Source organism: Anas acuta, chromosome 2 (genome assembly GCF_963932015.1).
Source record: "Anas acuta chromosome 2, bAnaAcu1.1, whole genome shotgun sequence".
NCBI lineage: Eukaryota > Metazoa > Chordata > Aves > Anseriformes > Anatidae > Anas > Anas acuta.
The window spans coordinates 140,211,897-140,228,666 of record NC_088980.1 but is presented as its reverse complement, the minus strand read 5'-3'; the positions used below and the strand labels follow the sequence as shown (position 1 = coordinate 140,228,666).

At 36.6% G+C, this 16,770-nt stretch overlaps 1 protein-coding gene across 3 annotated transcripts in view; it reads left to right on the top strand.

The window, feature by feature from the left end:
• The window catches only part of NUDCD1 (NudC domain containing 1), a 36,987-nt gene extending 20,610 nt beyond the window's left edge, over nt 1-16,377 (top strand). For all 3 annotated transcript variants that reach the window (XM_068672518.1, XM_068672519.1, XM_068672520.1), the window contains 6 exons: nt 298-483; nt 4,541-4,748; nt 7,522-7,654; nt 8,923-9,048; nt 11,032-11,191; nt 13,523-16,377. In XM_068672518.1, the coding sequence (XP_068528619.1) occupies nt 298-483; nt 4,541-4,748; nt 7,522-7,654; nt 8,923-9,048; nt 11,032-11,191; nt 13,523-13,815 (1,106 nt within the window). In that variant the 3' untranslated portion in view covers nt 13,816-16,377. The remainder of the gene's footprint in view (nt 1-297; nt 484-4,540; nt 4,749-7,521; nt 7,655-8,922; nt 9,049-11,031; nt 11,192-13,522) is intronic.
• The last annotated feature ends 393 nt before the right edge of the window (nt 16,378-16,770 follow it).

The following is a 16,770-nucleotide window of genomic DNA, read 5'->3' as shown; positions in this document are numbered from 1 at the left end:
CAAAAATGTTTAGAAGATTTATTTGTGCAGAAACTGAGAGTGGTTTTCTGAATTGCCAGGCTAGCTGTGATCAAAGAAGTCATCATAAGGAAAAAAGAGCAATGTTAGATTAATTTTAGGATCTATAGGTGTAATAAAATCATTGAAAAACAAAAGAGAAATTTCCTTTGAATCCATAGTACTGTTATTTAACCAGTAGAATTATGTAATGTTTTTAGGTGTAATGAGGTTCTTGAATGAGATTTTGTGCTGTAGAAAAATAGTACTGCTCAGATTTTTTTTTTCTTCATTTTACAGGTGATCATCAATATGAAATCTGCAGAAAGAGAGTTTTACAAGGCAAATCAGTCCCCCATTATGCAGCAATAGAGCCAAGTGGGGATGGTCTAATGATTCTTACCTACAAACCATTCAAATCTATACAACAAGAAGAAGAAAAGTTGGTAGAAAATGATGATGCAAAAACAGCAAACGAAAAGAAAGGTAAAACTTAACTGTCAGGTTATGACAGACTGCTCTTTGTTTTGTCAAAGAAAAGAGCTTGTCAGTTTAGAATCTGTTTGGAAAGTCCAGCAGTAAATGTTTGTCTTTAATATCTGCCTTTCAGATTTTTTTTGTAAAGGCAGATAGGCTTTTTTTAACGTATTTGTTTTCTTCCTAGGAAGTCGTGTTGGGTATAAACCTATATGAGAAGTCTTTTTGGATAGGAAGCACTTAAAGAATTTCCTTGTCTCAAGGAAAAGAATATTCTGCAAACAGAACTGTACTCGTTATTTGCTAATGGTTGAGTTAAGACAATAGTTGAGTTGCCTAAGTGCAGGCATCTAGCTGAAGTGTTCGAATTTGAATCCAGAAGCTAGCCTTAGGTGAGAGAATGAAGCGTGGCACCCAAACAGTTGTTCATCTCTCTGATATGGAAATCACTCCTGCCTTTCAAACAACAAAAAATTTTTGTTTTGTTTTGTTTTGCTTAAGAATGAGAATCTAAGAAAAGACTCCAGTAAGAAAGTAGTTTAGAGAAAAAAGAATCAACTTCATCAAAATACACTCATGTTTTTCTTCTAGGAGATCAAAGCAAAATGAAGTATATGAACCCCTACTAAGTATTAATCCGAAATGTCACAGAGTTCACAATATGTATATTTATGTAGCTATATTGTGTTATTTAAGATTTGATTTTTGCTTCTGAATATGAGAGAGAGGCTAATGAACCTATCTTAACTGAATGATATTAGCATAATTTTTTCAGCAGTGCAGAAATCTATTAGCCTAACCTGGGCTATAATTTTGGTTGCATGGCTATATGAAATTGCAGGCATAGCAGATACCAAATAGCGAAACAAGATGTGCTGGCAGTAATACACTAATTTTTATATGAGATTACAACAATACATGAGGAAACATTAAGGTGGTTATGTTGCTTATTGGTATTTTGGCTTTTTCTTTGTCCTTTCAGATTCTGCTCCATACATACTTGACAACTAATAAGGTAGTCTAGAAGATAGTGTAGAAAAGAAGGGCCAAAGGTATTTTTTGGTCTCATTCTGTTATCTTAGAAATTAGAGCTTTAATATCAGATACAGTCAGTGTCACAATTTAGAATTTTGATGGCTGCTGCATCTCATATAATAATAGTTCTTGGGAAGTGTATTTGTAGCATCTGTGACTGATCCTGTAGCAAACAGGAAACTCATGGTACCAGGCAACATTGTAAGAGTCCTTCCAGAGTTACAGTTGCTGAGATGATCAACTAAATCTTGTACTATCTCACCTTGAGAGCTTCCAAAACATTCCAGAGAATGAGCCAGTCCCTGCTTTGCTTTCCCTCTAACTAGGAAGGTAACATGTAAAAGAAAATGAATACATCTGTGGTTATGTTTTCTGTGACCAGCTGTGTGCTACCCAGTCATGCTGTCATAGCCTTTAGAATTTTGTAGATTTATATTCTCTAGTTTTAGAATAACATAGCTTCAGTTGGAAGGGACCTACAAAGATCAAGTCCAACTGTCAAGACTACCCCAGGGGCCGACGCAAAGCTAGAAAGTATAGTAGAGCATTATCCAAATGCCTCCTAAACACTGACAGACGTGGGCCATCAACATCCTCTAGGAAGCTGTGGTGGTTTTACCCTGCTGAGCAACCAAACTCCGCCACAACTGTTCTCTCACTCCTCCTCCTCAAAGGAAAAAGGGGAGAAAATACGATGGAAAGGGCTCAAGGGCTCAAGGGACAGGGAGATCATTCAACAATTATTGTCACAGGCAAAACAGACTCAGTATAGGGAGATTAAAATAAATTATTGCTTGTCACTAGCAGACTAGACTAGTGAGAAACTAAAAGGAAAACAAAAACAGCTTCCCCCCCCCCCCCCCATCTGTCCTCTTCTGTGTCCTCCTAATGAGCAGGACAGGGAAATGGGGGCTGTGGTCAAACCCTAACACTTCATCTCTGCCGCTCCTTCACAGGCCCTCTCTGCCTCTGCTTCCCATGGGGTCCCTCCCACGGGATGCTGTCCTTCCTGAACTGAGCCTGCGGGGGCTGCCCACAGGCAGCAGCTCTTCAAGCACTGCTCCCACACGGCTCCGTCCCACGGGGTCCATTCCCCAGGAGCAAACTGCTCCAGCACGGGTCCCCCACGGGTGCTGGCAGCTGCCCCCAGCCCCCCTGCTCCTGCGGGGGCTCCTCTCCACGGGCTGCAGCTCCGGCCCGGGGCCTGCTCCTGCGGGGGCTCTCCATGGGCCGCAGCCTCCTCCAGGCCACATCCACCTGCTCCACCGGGGGCTCCTCCACCCATGGGGGGGCTGCAGCATGGAGATCTGCTCCATGTGGGACCCATGGGCTGCAGGGGGACAGCCTGCTCCACCAGGGGCCTCTCCACAGGCCTCAGGGGAACTGCTGTTGCCTGCCTGAAGCACCTCCTGCTGCACTGACTGTGGGGGCTGCAGGGCTGCTTCTCACTCCTCTCTCTCCCAGTTGCTGCAGGGCTGCTTCTCACTCCTCTCTCTCCCAGTTGCTGCTGCACAATGGTTTTCCCTTTCTTAAATCTGCTCTCCCAGAGGCCCAAACAGCGTTGCTCACTGTCTCAGCTCTGGCCAGCAGCAGATCCCTTTTGGAGCCGGCTGGAGCTGGCTCTGCTCTGACATGGGGCAGCTGCTGGGCCCTGTCCACAGAGTCCACAACTGCAGCCCCTGCTACCAAAACCATTCCATGCAAACCCAGTACAGAAGCTTGTCCAAAGGTCTAACTGCCATCTAAGTAACAAGCTTTTTCCGATGTCCGTTATGAACTTACCCTGTCACAGATTTGAGCCATTCCTGCATGTCCTGTCACAAGAAGAACACCTCGCTCCCAGCTTGTCCTTCTCAGAAAGCTTGTAGAGAGCAATAAGGTCACCCCTCAACCTCCTTTTCTCCAAGTTTAACAAACTTAGTGTCCTCATCTGCTCCTCACAGGACGTGTTCTAGCTCTTTAACCAGTTTTGTTGCCATCCTCTGTATAAATATTTCTTACAGAAGTACAGTTTTTCTAGCAGTTTAATACAGATGGCTATGAGGCAGATTCTAGGCCCAGGAGCAAAAGTCAAATGTTACCCCTTGGCAGGCAGTTTTATTTCATCTGTGTCATCTGAGGCAGATGAAGACTATTTGGTCTTTTAAAACCATTTCTGTTGAAGTCAGTATAACTTCTAGCAAAGTAGATTAGGGGAAAATGTTCACATTTCTGAACGGCATATACTTCAGAGTATGTCCTGGAGCATGTCCTGAGAAGGGATACAAAGCTGGGGAAGGGCCTGGAACACAAGCTCTATGAGGAGTGGCTGAGGGGACTGGGGTTGTTCAGTCTGGAGAAGAGGAGGCTTGGAAAGCCTTAATGCTCTCTACAACTACCTGAAAGGAAGCTGTGGGGAGCTGGGGGTTGGCCTCTTCTCGCAGATAACTAGTGATAGGACTAGAGGGAATGGCCTCAAGTTGTGCCAGGGGAGGTTCAGGTAGGAAATGAGGAGACATTTCTCCTCAGAAAGAACAGTCAGGCGTTGGGACGGGTTTCCCAGGGAGGTGGTGGAGTTACCATCCCTTGGGGATGTTTAAGGAAAGGTCGGATGTGGTGCTTAGGGACGTGGTTTAGTGGGTGACGTTGGTGGTAGGGGGATGGTTGGACCAGATGATCTTGGAGGTCAATTCCAACCTTTATGATTCTACGATAAATGCATTTTGGCTATCCGTTCCATAATATCTTTCATAATAAGTTTCCCAATTAACTTTAGAGTAATATTTAATGCCTATTGGATAACTTCATCAGCATATTTGAGTATAGTTATGAATATAAGATATTTTCCAACCAAGGGACACAAAATGAACTTGATTGCTTAAAAAAAAAAAAGTTTCTCTATTTTATAATCAGAATATATTTTAAGTAAATTGTTCAGATTAGAAGCTTATTTCCTTCCCCAACCTTGACTCCCAGCAGCATTGCATGCTGTGGAATCCAGGACAGCATTTTTTAATCTGGCTGACGTTTTTCTGTACGTTTTCAATTGTAGACCCTCTCTATTACTGGCAGCAGACTGAAGATGATGTGACAATAACAATTCACATTCCTCAAGACATCACTAAGGATGACATAAAAGTACACTTTTCCCCTGAGAACATATGTGTTACACTGAAAGACCAGCCTCCTTTGATGGAAGGAAAACTACATTCTTCTGTGGACCATGAAAGCTGCACATGGATAATTAAAGAGAACAAAAGGTGCCGTATATGGTTTTTAGATTTACTACTGCTGGGAATTGATTTCAGAGTGTGTATCATATCTGACTTCTGGGCCCTCTGGGAATGGACTCATTTAATGCTAGACCCTGAACTCCTCCTTACAAGGTTGTATCTCCTCTGCTGAAAGTAGCTCACTGGCTTCTGCAATTCTGTCTTACAGTACTGTTTCTTTAACTAATTGTGAAAGTAGTTCCCTCTTCTTACAGTTACTTGCTTATGAGGTTATATGACAAGCTATTTTTTACAACGACACAGAACAGCCTTTTCAAGCTAAAAATTTATTTTTCACACAAAAAAATGTATACGGTACTGACAGTTATCCTCATGTCAGACCAGGAAATTCAAGGTTTTCCACTACTGAGCTGTGAAGCAGAATTCTTCACAGTGTTAGGATACATCAATGCTCATGTCTTTTCACTATTTTCGTATGCTTTGCCTGTGCTTATTGGCAACCAGAGATAATGTGATGTTTTAAAACCTTTGGTTGCCTTTCTATAACAGTATTTAGTGGTGTGCTGTACTGAAACTTAACCCATACGTGTCTGTGGTTTTTTATTCTCTTTGAGAATAATCTTGTCCATTCACTTCTAGTTGGTCACAGTGCAAAAGTGAAAAGGTTAAACTGTTAAATGATTCTCAGACCGTTTATCATAAAATCGTGAAACTTTTGGTGATAAATTCAGTAAGGAAATTTAGTAATATTTTGAAGTACTAAAAATGTCCAGGGGAAAAAAAAAAGGTATACAAACATAAAAAAAAAAGCTTTGTATCAAAGTAAGGTTAATAGATTATTTTTTTCCTTTTTTTTTTTTTTTTTTTTTTTTCTCATGACAATTCAGGATTGATTAACTGGACTTTCACCCTGTTTTTCACAGACACTTATTTTTTTTTAATAACAAGAAATTTGATAGAATAGATGGAATTTGTCTTGGATCTTCAACAAGTATAAGAAAAGTAACAAACTCTGACAGTATATCATATATATTTGAACATTTACTACTTTTGCTCTTAGGATAAAGTAATGAGCCACTATGCATTGAAACAAGCACGTTTGGTTTAATGGTTTCTTAAAGAGTAATTTCCATGTATGGTATCATCAGGTGAAAAAAAAAAAAGAAGAAAGTTGTTTAGAAGAAAAGAGTTTTTTTTCCTTTAATGAAGGTAAAATGAAGTTTTTTCTCTGGAACAGTTTCGGAAGTAAGGTTCCCAGACCTGATGATGCAAAAATAAAGGACTAATGTTTGGGAAGACTGAATTCTTGCCATTATAATGCTTTAAAATACTAAATGAAAGAAGATATGCTAGGAATAATAATGACTTTGAGGTGTTTGGGCAAGCTTGACGTTAATCTTGATGCATTGTGTGAACTTGCATGTGTAGTATGTGAAGTACATTGAAGCCTGTACTTTGTGAGAATTGGTTGTAGTAGGAAAACTACAATTGAAATTGAAAACTACTGGCAAGACATTGACAGTTAAAGTTTGTTGTTTTTTTTTTTTTTTTTTTAATTTAATTTGATAAGTGTGTTTTCCTTGAGTTTTCTTTCATAAAAATCTTTGCTGTTTCCCAAAAGTTAGGTAATGAAAGTTTATGTAATTCCTCTGGAGAATAACTAAAAGACTAATATTTGTATGCAGATTACGCTAATGCTGTATACTGAAATGTGAGTGCATAGTAGTTGATCATTAGACAAATAGCTAAATGATTCAAGTTTGAGCTAATTATCAAGTGGTTAATACTGCGTGACGCTCAGGTGTCTGTTTTAATATGAAATAGTATTTACGCATTTGAATGTTATAAGTAGCATTTGATTTTTAATAGTGACACTGCAATACCACTTTAAATTTTTTGATTAAAAAAACTTGCTCCAAATTATCTTCTATAAAATAATTGTATTTCTGATAACCAATGTAGTGGTTTCAGTTATAAAATTAAGATAATTCAGAGGTCACCAAATACTTCTTACTCTGATGCAGTACTTAGTAACTTAGAAAGTTTTCTTGTTGTGTCAGGTAAACAACTGATGTTCTAGACCTTGTAGGCGTGTCTAAAAAGCATGTCTCTTGAAACTGTATTTGTTGTTCTACCCACGTGTAATTAAATAGAATTACACTGCTGACACATCAGGCTCTCTTCATTATTTACTTATGTATTTATTTATTCCTTATACCAAGTTATTAAGTGTTTTTTTTTTCCTCACAAGTTAAAGTAATTGTACATTTTTATGTAGAATTTTATGTAGACAGTGTAGGTAACAGTTGTACTATTTTTGAGGCTTATAAAATACAAATATTTTTGTTCTACACATTATACAAAAGTAGTGTGCGCTTGAGGGGTGGCATTTAGTACCTGTTAGGTTTCAAATAAACTTCTGCAGTGAAATTTTCTCTCTCTGAATTGATTTACTTATAGGTGATCTCCTGCAGTATTTAAAAACTAACAAAACTACTTCAGAGGAAACCACATTTGAATTGAAAACTCTGAGGGCACATCCATGAATACATGTTATTCATTATTACACTTTTAGAAATCACTTGTCTTTCATCTGATTTTCTTTGGGATATTTTGGGATATTTTACATTAGAATGGTTCATTTTATAAGTTGCTTCCTAGTGTTTTCTGTTACGAGGTTTACATTATCAGTTTGGAGAGGAGAAGCTCTCAAATCTATATTCAGAGCTTTCTGACTGTCATCTGAAAAAAGGATGCAGTGTGTTCATCTACTGCTCGTTGTCTTCTATTTGCATTTTAGCTTGGAAATTTCTCTAATTAAGAAAAATGAGGGACTCCGGTGGCCAGAGCTAATAATTGGTGACACAAATGGGGAACTCATTATGGACACTGAAATGAGTGAATGTCTGATGCATCTGACCTCCGAAGAAATGGTAAGAAGTTGAAAAATAAAATATTTAAAATTCTTGCACATTTGTATGTTGTCTTTTCTTGATACCCTAATTCGCACATCATTGACAGACCTTCAGTTCATTTACTATTCAGAATCCTAACACCAGATTCATTGTTATCTGAAATTGGTAACAAACTAATGGCACTAGAGTTCTGAACATGTTTAGAACTGCAGTGTTTTCGTCTGGGACTGAATTTAGCTTACATGATAGTGTCTGTGCAACAAAACAAGTCTGATTAATTCAAAAAATAGATTTTGTTCCCATGATGGGCCAATTTTAAAGCAGTTAATTGAAGTAAATTTTAAGTATGTCCATTCCTTGTTTATCAGTAGGTTAGCAACAACTGTATGCTGTCTTTTTAGGGTTGCTGTACTTGGCTTATATTGACTGTGAGTGTTAATGAAATGGTTTCCTAGGCTTGCCTTTTAAAATAATCATGACTCACAAACTTTCTGGCATTGTTATACAGGGAGTTTTTACTTGAAATGTAATTTTAAAGTACTGTTTGCTTGCTACTTCACCTTTTGGTTTGATTAGAAAGTGGTATCATCTAAAACTTGTGAAATATGACTCCCTGTGGATCTTAATATATTAGTTGTGGATTACTGCTTTTTTGAAGAGGGCTGAAAAAAGTTATACTACAATAAATTGTGGTTAGTGCTTAAAATTGATTTCACTCCTCTCTCCCCCGCTGTTCATGGGCAAGATACTGTAGCACATCTAAACATATTTTCATTGGGAACTTCAAATGTCTTTGCTTTTGCAACTCATACTGAGGATAAGGGGATTTTTTTGTCACAAGTTTTCAGTTCTTGTGCAATACTTATCATGATGAGGGTAATTAGGGCTACTTAGAAAATAAATCAATCCAATTTTTTTTGTAGCATTTTCAGTAGCAATCTGAAAGAATTTTACAGTGATGTAAATTTACCTACTTAGGTTGTTTTCAGGATCATATACTCTTGCTACTTATGGGGGAGAAATATTGTCCATATTTTACTGGTGTATATTCCTTTCCTTAAACTGAAATACATTTTGTTGTACCTGCCACCCATGCTATCTTCCACAACAGAAATGGTGGCTTTCATTTTGGTTAAGTACATAATAATTTGATCTTTAAGTATAAAGGGATATGCAAATGATTCTTACAGTTCCATGGATTGTTTTTGTTTTAGAAAGGGATTGATACATATACAGCTGTATATAAAGCTCAGTTTTTCAGAGTTTTCATTGTCTTTCTGTTTCAGAATCCAAACCCCGAAAAGGAAAACCCACCTTGTAATGCACAAGAATTAGAAGAATGTGATGCTTTTCTTGAAGACAGTGCAACTTTATGTAGATTTGATGGTGATACCCTACAGGTCACTCATGTAGTAAGTACTGTAGATTATTACAGAAATATTTTTAAATATTCTTTTTCTGATATGAACATTAAATTCTGTTATCAGAACAAAAATCTGTGCAAGTCCTTGAAACCACATACATTTCTTCCATAACATAAAATCACAGTAACAATAAAAAATTATCTACCCATGTGTCCTTCAGTAGCACTTTGATGTAAAAGTAAGGCTGCTCTTACCTCGTTTTTACATATGTATGTCTATGTGTGTGTATATATGCATTTAAATCTGTGTATATCTCTATAGATATATCTACATAGGCACACTTTCACTCAAAGTGAGTCAATTGACAAAGCAAAGGTATGTCAGAATAATGACATGAATGGAGTCTTCTTCAGGGACATAAATTTTTTGTAGGTTCCATAGCTTTTATTTTTTTCACTAACTTTTCAGATAGCCTGGTAGGAAGCTGCACCTTTTTTACTACAAAAATAAAGCATAGATCCATTTTTTGTGTGATCACTGTTCGTCAGTCACATTGGAAATAGCAGTGAGCAAAATGCTTAATCTAGATTTTGAGCAATGTCCCCCACTATCAGTAAGTTAGAACTTAATCTGGTTTATTCCCTAAAGGAACAAACAAAATAAGCATCTGAGAGCATCACAGATTGTGGTTGTCTTTATTATTATTATTATTATTATTATACTTTTTTTTTCAAGATACCTCTACTAGGCTTGTAATAAATGTTGGTGTTCTACCTCATCACTACTTTGTGTCACTCAAAGCACATTTAGAACAACCTTTGTTCTGCAGAACACATCATGTTTACAGAGTAAGATCCTGAATCCTAATTTCCCATTTCCTTAGTAAAGCTCTAGAAAAAGTCTTGAGGATATATTTTTCAGATTGTGGTTTACTGTCTGTTTAGGTAGTGTTCATCCATTTCTAGATCTCAAAAAGATATGTGCTTGCTATTTTATTATGTATGAGAATATATAAAGTTCAACACTAGCACATTGTAATAGACCTTTTATTTTCACTTACAAAACCAGTTATTGCAGCAAGCTCAGTATCTTTCAAAACTAGTTTTACTCTTTTATGATAGCAAATTCCAAAATTTCTACATGCTTGGAAGGAAAATTATTTTTATTAATTAATAACATTAATAATAAATACAAGAGTTTGTTGTTGTTGTTGTTTTTTAATAATTTGCATCTGTACATGTAAGAGGTTTTGAATTGTAGGCTGGGAAGGCAGAATATCATGGTATTCAGGCTGAACATGGGGTCTCCCAAACCTGCTTTTTGGAAAGCAGTTGACTATAAAGGTCATCAGTGTCACAGAGAAGGAACTTTTGTTTCCTTGATCATTCACTGATAGAAGTTTTTATTTATTTTGAAGGTAATTGGGATTGGCAGGATATGCCTGTCTCACTTTTCTTATGATCATTCCTGGTGTATAGAAGTGGTTGTTGAATGGTTTTGGTCATCTAGACACTTGATGAAGAGAGTGCTAGTCTGGAACTTAGTAATTACTTCATTGTGAGAAAATACAAAACTGTTGACGTTTCATCATTTTAGTATTCTAACTAATCCTTACTCCAGTGCTCACCAACTTTTATTTTTGCATAAGGACAGTATTTCCTTCCCTATTGGCATGGCAGAAAAGCATCTGTAATTTTTTAAGTAGAGAGAATCTTTTCCTAACATCAGGCATTGTAGATTAGGATCCTCCATCCTAGAAAATCATTTCTATACAAAAGCATTTATTCCTCTGCTCGTGTAATGGGCATAATCCTTCCCTAAATATTATCCCAAGAAACTACATTGCACGTGTTTGAAATGTGTTAGCCACCTGTTGTGTTCTGAGATGAGTTTGAACACATCATCATAATGTATTCAAACATTTTATCAACTAACAAACATTAATCTGTTAAACATCCAACTGTGGCAGCACGTGACAGAATCCGCTATTCGTGCTTCGTATCAGTATTTTGTATTTCTTTCTGTTTTCAGATTAATCTTGGAAGCAACCAGTATCTTTTCTCAGCTGTTGTGGATCCCAGAGAAATGCCTTGCTTCTGCCTGAGGCACGATGTTGATGCTCTTCTTTGGCAGCCCCACCCTGACCAGCCAGAAAACATGTGGGAACACATTGCAACTTTTAATGCTTTAGGTAGGAAATTGACTCTGTGTCACATTTCTGAGACATTCCTGCCTGAATTCTCTCAGTATGGCTTCTGTTGATATTTCACTTAATTAAATTTGAATTGAAAGGCACTGTAATTCTGTTGGTAACAGAATGCTAGCTTAATTCTGGAAATACTAGAATGTGAGAGATAAGATGTTTATGCCTTGAGAAAAATGAACCTATTCAGACTATATATATGATGCAAGCACAGTACTGCACAGCAAAAAGGAGAGTTCATTGGATAAGTGAACTTGATTTAAAGACTTCTAAAAGCACAGTAAGCACCTGAAAAGACAGAAAAAAAAAAGACAAAAAAAACAGGGCAACAGTTGAGGTTCACTGATGATGTTTATGTCTAATTTTGTATGTGCTTATGGTAAGATATTTTAGTAAGTGACCATTTTCCTATCTCATTGTCCCAGGTGGCAGGTCTGAGGAACTGGAAATGATTGTTCAATGTTTATTCTGTTACAAGAGCTAGCAACATCAAATTATGTTGGTACATAGTAGGTTCAAAAGAAACTAAAATAAATACTTAGCAAAGGCATATTTATGCTGTGGAACTTTCTTCCATAAAACCTTGTGGATGAGAAAAGTTTTAATGAATTTAAAATAAACAAACATGACAGGAAAAATAAAGAGCATAACTGTGCCAGCTATGGCTACAGAAACCACTTTACCTCTGAGATTAGACTGCCAGAAATGTAAGAAAATGTGACTGTGAAAACCCTTAGTTATTGCTGTATTCTTGCACTCAAGTGTAGGATTTTTTTTTAGTGAAAGTTGGAAGCAGAGTTCATAAGCTAAGAAGCAGAAAATACTTAAAATAAATAGATAAAAGAGTAAGTAAGAATCGCTGTATCAGATAAAGAAGAATGGTCTGCATAGCACAGTGTTGTACCTGTAACTTAATAAAGATAAATCAGGTTTCGTTTAATCTAGTGCACCATTTACTATTTATTTATTATAGTGTTCATGTTCTCTAAGTGTGGTCTGGACCTACTGATTTAACAGTGCCGTGTGACAATTTATTCCCTCTGTTCCCTAAATACATTTGTTTGACCACACCACTCTGCATACAAAATGAAATGGAAGGCACGAGCTGTTTTATAGAGCTCACACAGGTTTCCATAATGCATAATTGATTTTGGTCTGGATTTTTTATTTTCACTTATGGTCATATTAAGCGGTAAGTATCTTAAAAGTTCTCTAACAAAAGAGATTAATTCCACAATTTGTTCTTTGCTCGTTTCAAATTTCATTATACTAGGAAAAAAATGGATGATAAGGATTAAGGTGATTTTTTTTTTCAAATTATTGCTAGTTTCAATTTCTATGCTGACTTTGTATTACTGTTTTTATAATGTGTTTCAGTTGTTTTGAAAATAACAGGAAGGAAATCAGGATATCTTTGATGTTTTTATACCTATGGTGATAAAACAAAATGTTTCTCCAATTCTTTCTCCCTCTAGTCCTATCATTTTACAATACTATATTGAAGTTTGTACATCTGTACTAACCTAGTACACCTTTTTTGTGCCATGTATGATATAAGACCTCAATTTGTTCATCTGTAGCCAAATCTTGAAGTACTGTAGAAGAGCTAGAACTAAAAATGAGTATTTTATTGGTTAACAAACTAAATTTCTAAAACTTGTTATATTGGACAAAACTGTACTATTAGTGCTAATTCCGTCTTTATTTGCTTGAACTTTTGGGATTACTTTTTAACAAACAATACAATGATGAAGATTGCAAAATTGTTACTTTTCAGTCCAAGTTTTAGACTGAAACCTAAGGAAGGAATCGAAGGGCAACTGAAGTGACCAAGAATTTTCTTGCTCTGTGTATCTTTCCTAACAGCTTTCTCTTGAAAAGGGGGATAATTTTGAATAAACACTGGTCAGATTACAAGTAAATTCTAATGTTTTGCTGCTGGTTAAAGGAGCAGTACTTGATCTTGCCCCTTCTTACTGCAGTTTTCTGAAGGAGCCTCTCCATCCATCTGATGAGTTTGGTCAGCTGTCTCCTCCCAAGTTCTTGAGCACTCTAAACCTATTGGCTGTGTGGGGCAAAGAGTTGGAAAAAGAGGAAGCCTTAACACTGTGCAAGTCTGGCCATAGACAAACCATTCTGTGTCTGGCCATAGACAAACCATCCGTGTCTTATCAACCCTGTTTTAGTCACAGATTCAAAATTTTGTTAGTAATTGCTTATTATCTTTGAAGCTAAGCTTGATTTTGACTTAGCCATTTAAAGTGCTCTTGAAGCTAATATATTGCATCTTCTTCCTATTTATCTTTTTGGGCTGTGCAGGTTACGTACAAGCATCAAAACAAGACAAGAAGTTCATGGCTTGCGCCCCAGACTACTCCTATTCTGCTCTTTGTGAGTGCTTGCGGCGAGTTTTCATCTACCGTCAGCCAGCTCCTCTGTCCACAGTTCTCTACAACAGGAAGGAAGGAAGACAAGTAGGACAGGTTGCCAAGCAGCTGGTAGCAACCCTGGAAGCCAATGATCCCATTCTAGGCTTTCAAGCTACAAATGAGAGATTATTTGTTCTCACAGCAAAGACCTTGTTTTTAATAAAGGTGAACACTGGAAATTAATTACTGAGTATATTCTGCTGCAGTTATGTATGTTTAAGGAATTGGTAGGTAAAGGATCTGAAGAGTTCAGTATGTTTTGCTGAAACTTAAAGGGATTTTACAGGGGAATCATTATTTTTGTTAGAACTTGTCTGTAAGTCAGTGGGAAAGTTTTTCAACTTTGCTGTCACTGAACGAAGCTTTTTTAGAGACACACAAAAATACCTTTTGTGCTAGCAGCTTACTCAAAGCAATTTTCAGAGGCTGCTGTTTACATAGGTGAAACAGATTTATGCATTGGTTTTTCCAAATGACTCTTTGCCGTACTTCGAAAATTTGAGAATTCACTTCTGTTTTTAATTGACACTGTTTACCTCTGAAAGAAGTAATCAGGTATAGAAAATAAAGCCTTGAGTTACAAATGTATGGTGTGCGAAATAAAGAAGTGTGTATCATAAAAAACTAGAAATTCAAATAGTATTGGCCAAAAAATGATTGAATATTATGATATTCAATAACATTGAATGGAATGTGAGTGGAATGAATGGAGTATTGTTTCTTATACAGTTATTTAATCCAAGTGGAATGATTTCATTGTATATCCAATATGTAAAGTCTGTGACGTACTCATGCTTGCAGTGGAATCTAGTCACATTTTAAGAGATGTTGGATAGCTTCTCGTAGATTTTTCTTGAAAGAGAATCAGGATGACTGCATAGCTGGTGACAACGTAGTGAAAGGTACAAGGCAAACTCTCATACTCTCAATTGTTATTTTCATTTGAAGAGCTTAAGTGACTAATTTGCAATTAGAAAACTGCTAACAGGAAATGTACCTGTATTGTAAAATGAGATGGGAAACTCAAAGGTTCTGCTTCTGCCTTAAATAATGTCATACCACCCTAAATAATGTTACTTGATAACTATTTTGTCCCTGATGTACAAGTCCAAAAGTGGTGTGTTTCCAATGTGAGAATATGAATATGGATGCTTTAAAGATGCTGTTTACCAAACAGGCATGGTTAATTTTGTTGAAAAGCTGTATTTCAAGATATATTTTTTTTTTGTTAATTTAAAGTGACCATGTCAATACAGTTAAACCAAAAAGGGTCGGTTGAGTAAGTTCTACTCCCCACCTTTTTTTTTTTTCCTCCATAATTTGCTTATAACTCTATAGGAATGAATGCCTAATGAATACGTTGTGTACTAAAGCTGCCATGACCTGTGCTACTGGAGTACTGAGACAAACAGTGGGGACAGTGTGTGTCCCCTGGTAGTCTGCATCTCTGTCAATATTATTTTGGACCTCTGTAATATTATTTCAGACCTCTGTAAGAATCTATTGAGAAGAAAATGTGTTCCTTTTCTATGAACTATCAAGTTTTTAGCTGCGGTTCTTTTGACTATTCCATAAATTCTGCAGACTTGTATCAGTGAAATGATTAAATGATATGGTGGCAATTTAAGAGGAAGACAAGCAGTTGTCTTGGGAAAAAAAATCCAAATTTAGCAGCTTTTCCTCAAAAGCAAATTCAGCCTGATTTTCCTCCTCTTTACTGCAAACCTTCACTTCTTTTATTTTTTTAAACTGTCTTGAAAATACTTTTTAAAAAGTCTCAGTGAATGTATTACTGTTTCATGACTTTGCTTCTAAATTTCCGTATTGGGCAATAATGCCAAACAGCATGGTGGAAATCATGTAGTGGACCATGCAGTCAATTACTTTGCAGCATAAAGTAAGTGCATTGAGATTTATTTGAATATTACTTAGTAACCTGAATATAGATGAGACTTTCAGCTCTTTTTCAAATTCCCCCTTGCTGTGGCGTGCACATCTGGGAACATATTTCTGTTGTTTTCTGGAACAGATAAAAAACAAAGTCAAGTAAAATGGTCCCCTTTTCAGAGACTGTATTATCATATGTAGTGACTTAAAATATTCTTCTCCAATGTGTGTCTGTTTCAAGGGAGTCATTGTTTTCTCATGGGAACAACTGAACATGGTGAAGAGGTTCATTCATGTTCTCTGTTACTTGTCTATCTGCAATCATGGGGTTCTCAGAAAGGATGTCAGTCTCTTTTATTTTGCTTTCCCTGTGAATTAAGGACACTATTATTTAAAATATTTGCTGCCTTCAGGAACCTTGCATGCTGTTGCACAGCAAGCTACTATAATTAAATGGCTGCAAGCCGCAGGGAGGCACTTACTAGCAGCATTTCCAATTCTGTGTTCAGTTAATTGTAAGGCTTATTTGTTTAGTGTATTATTGCGGGCTTATACAAAGTATTGAATGGGTGTATTTAAGAGGTGGTTTTCCGAGAACCACACTTCAATTTTTCTAGAATTTTACTTCTTGAAATCTAACATTTTAAGACAGTACTTCCTGAAAAGTCCCAATCACAGTCTGTTTACAGAATTTCTGAGAAACTACTTGGCTATTACAGACTTGCATTATTTATTTCAAATATTCTCGTTAGTGTTTCCCTTGGTTGGCTGCACATTTGGAATGTATCATGTATTCTTCTACAAGTTTAAATAAATGGAAACAAAATGTTACGTTTATTAATAAAGTTTTTTAAATTATTTTAACGGATTTTTATTCCTTTCAAATGTACATCCGTCCTACGTTACTGAAGCAAAATAAAGAAATAGAAACAAGCAGTTTCTTAAAATAAGAGTGGTCATGTTAAGGACTGTTCTGTTGGGGAAAAGTTCTGATGGTTGTCAGCACAGCAAGGTCATGTCTTGGTCAAGGACATACGCCGTATGTCAAAGACTGGCTCTTCATTAATGAAACAGCAGATGCTGAGAGGGTAACAGATAATATTGAAGGTTATATTTCATTTCAGTTTGCTGTGCTTTGTTTCAATAATGGCCATTATTCCCACTAACTTTTGAATTTCCTTGCTTTCTGTTAGTTTATAAATTCTGTTCTCATCATGCAGATTAGATGGACTTAAAACCTGCAGCCAATTG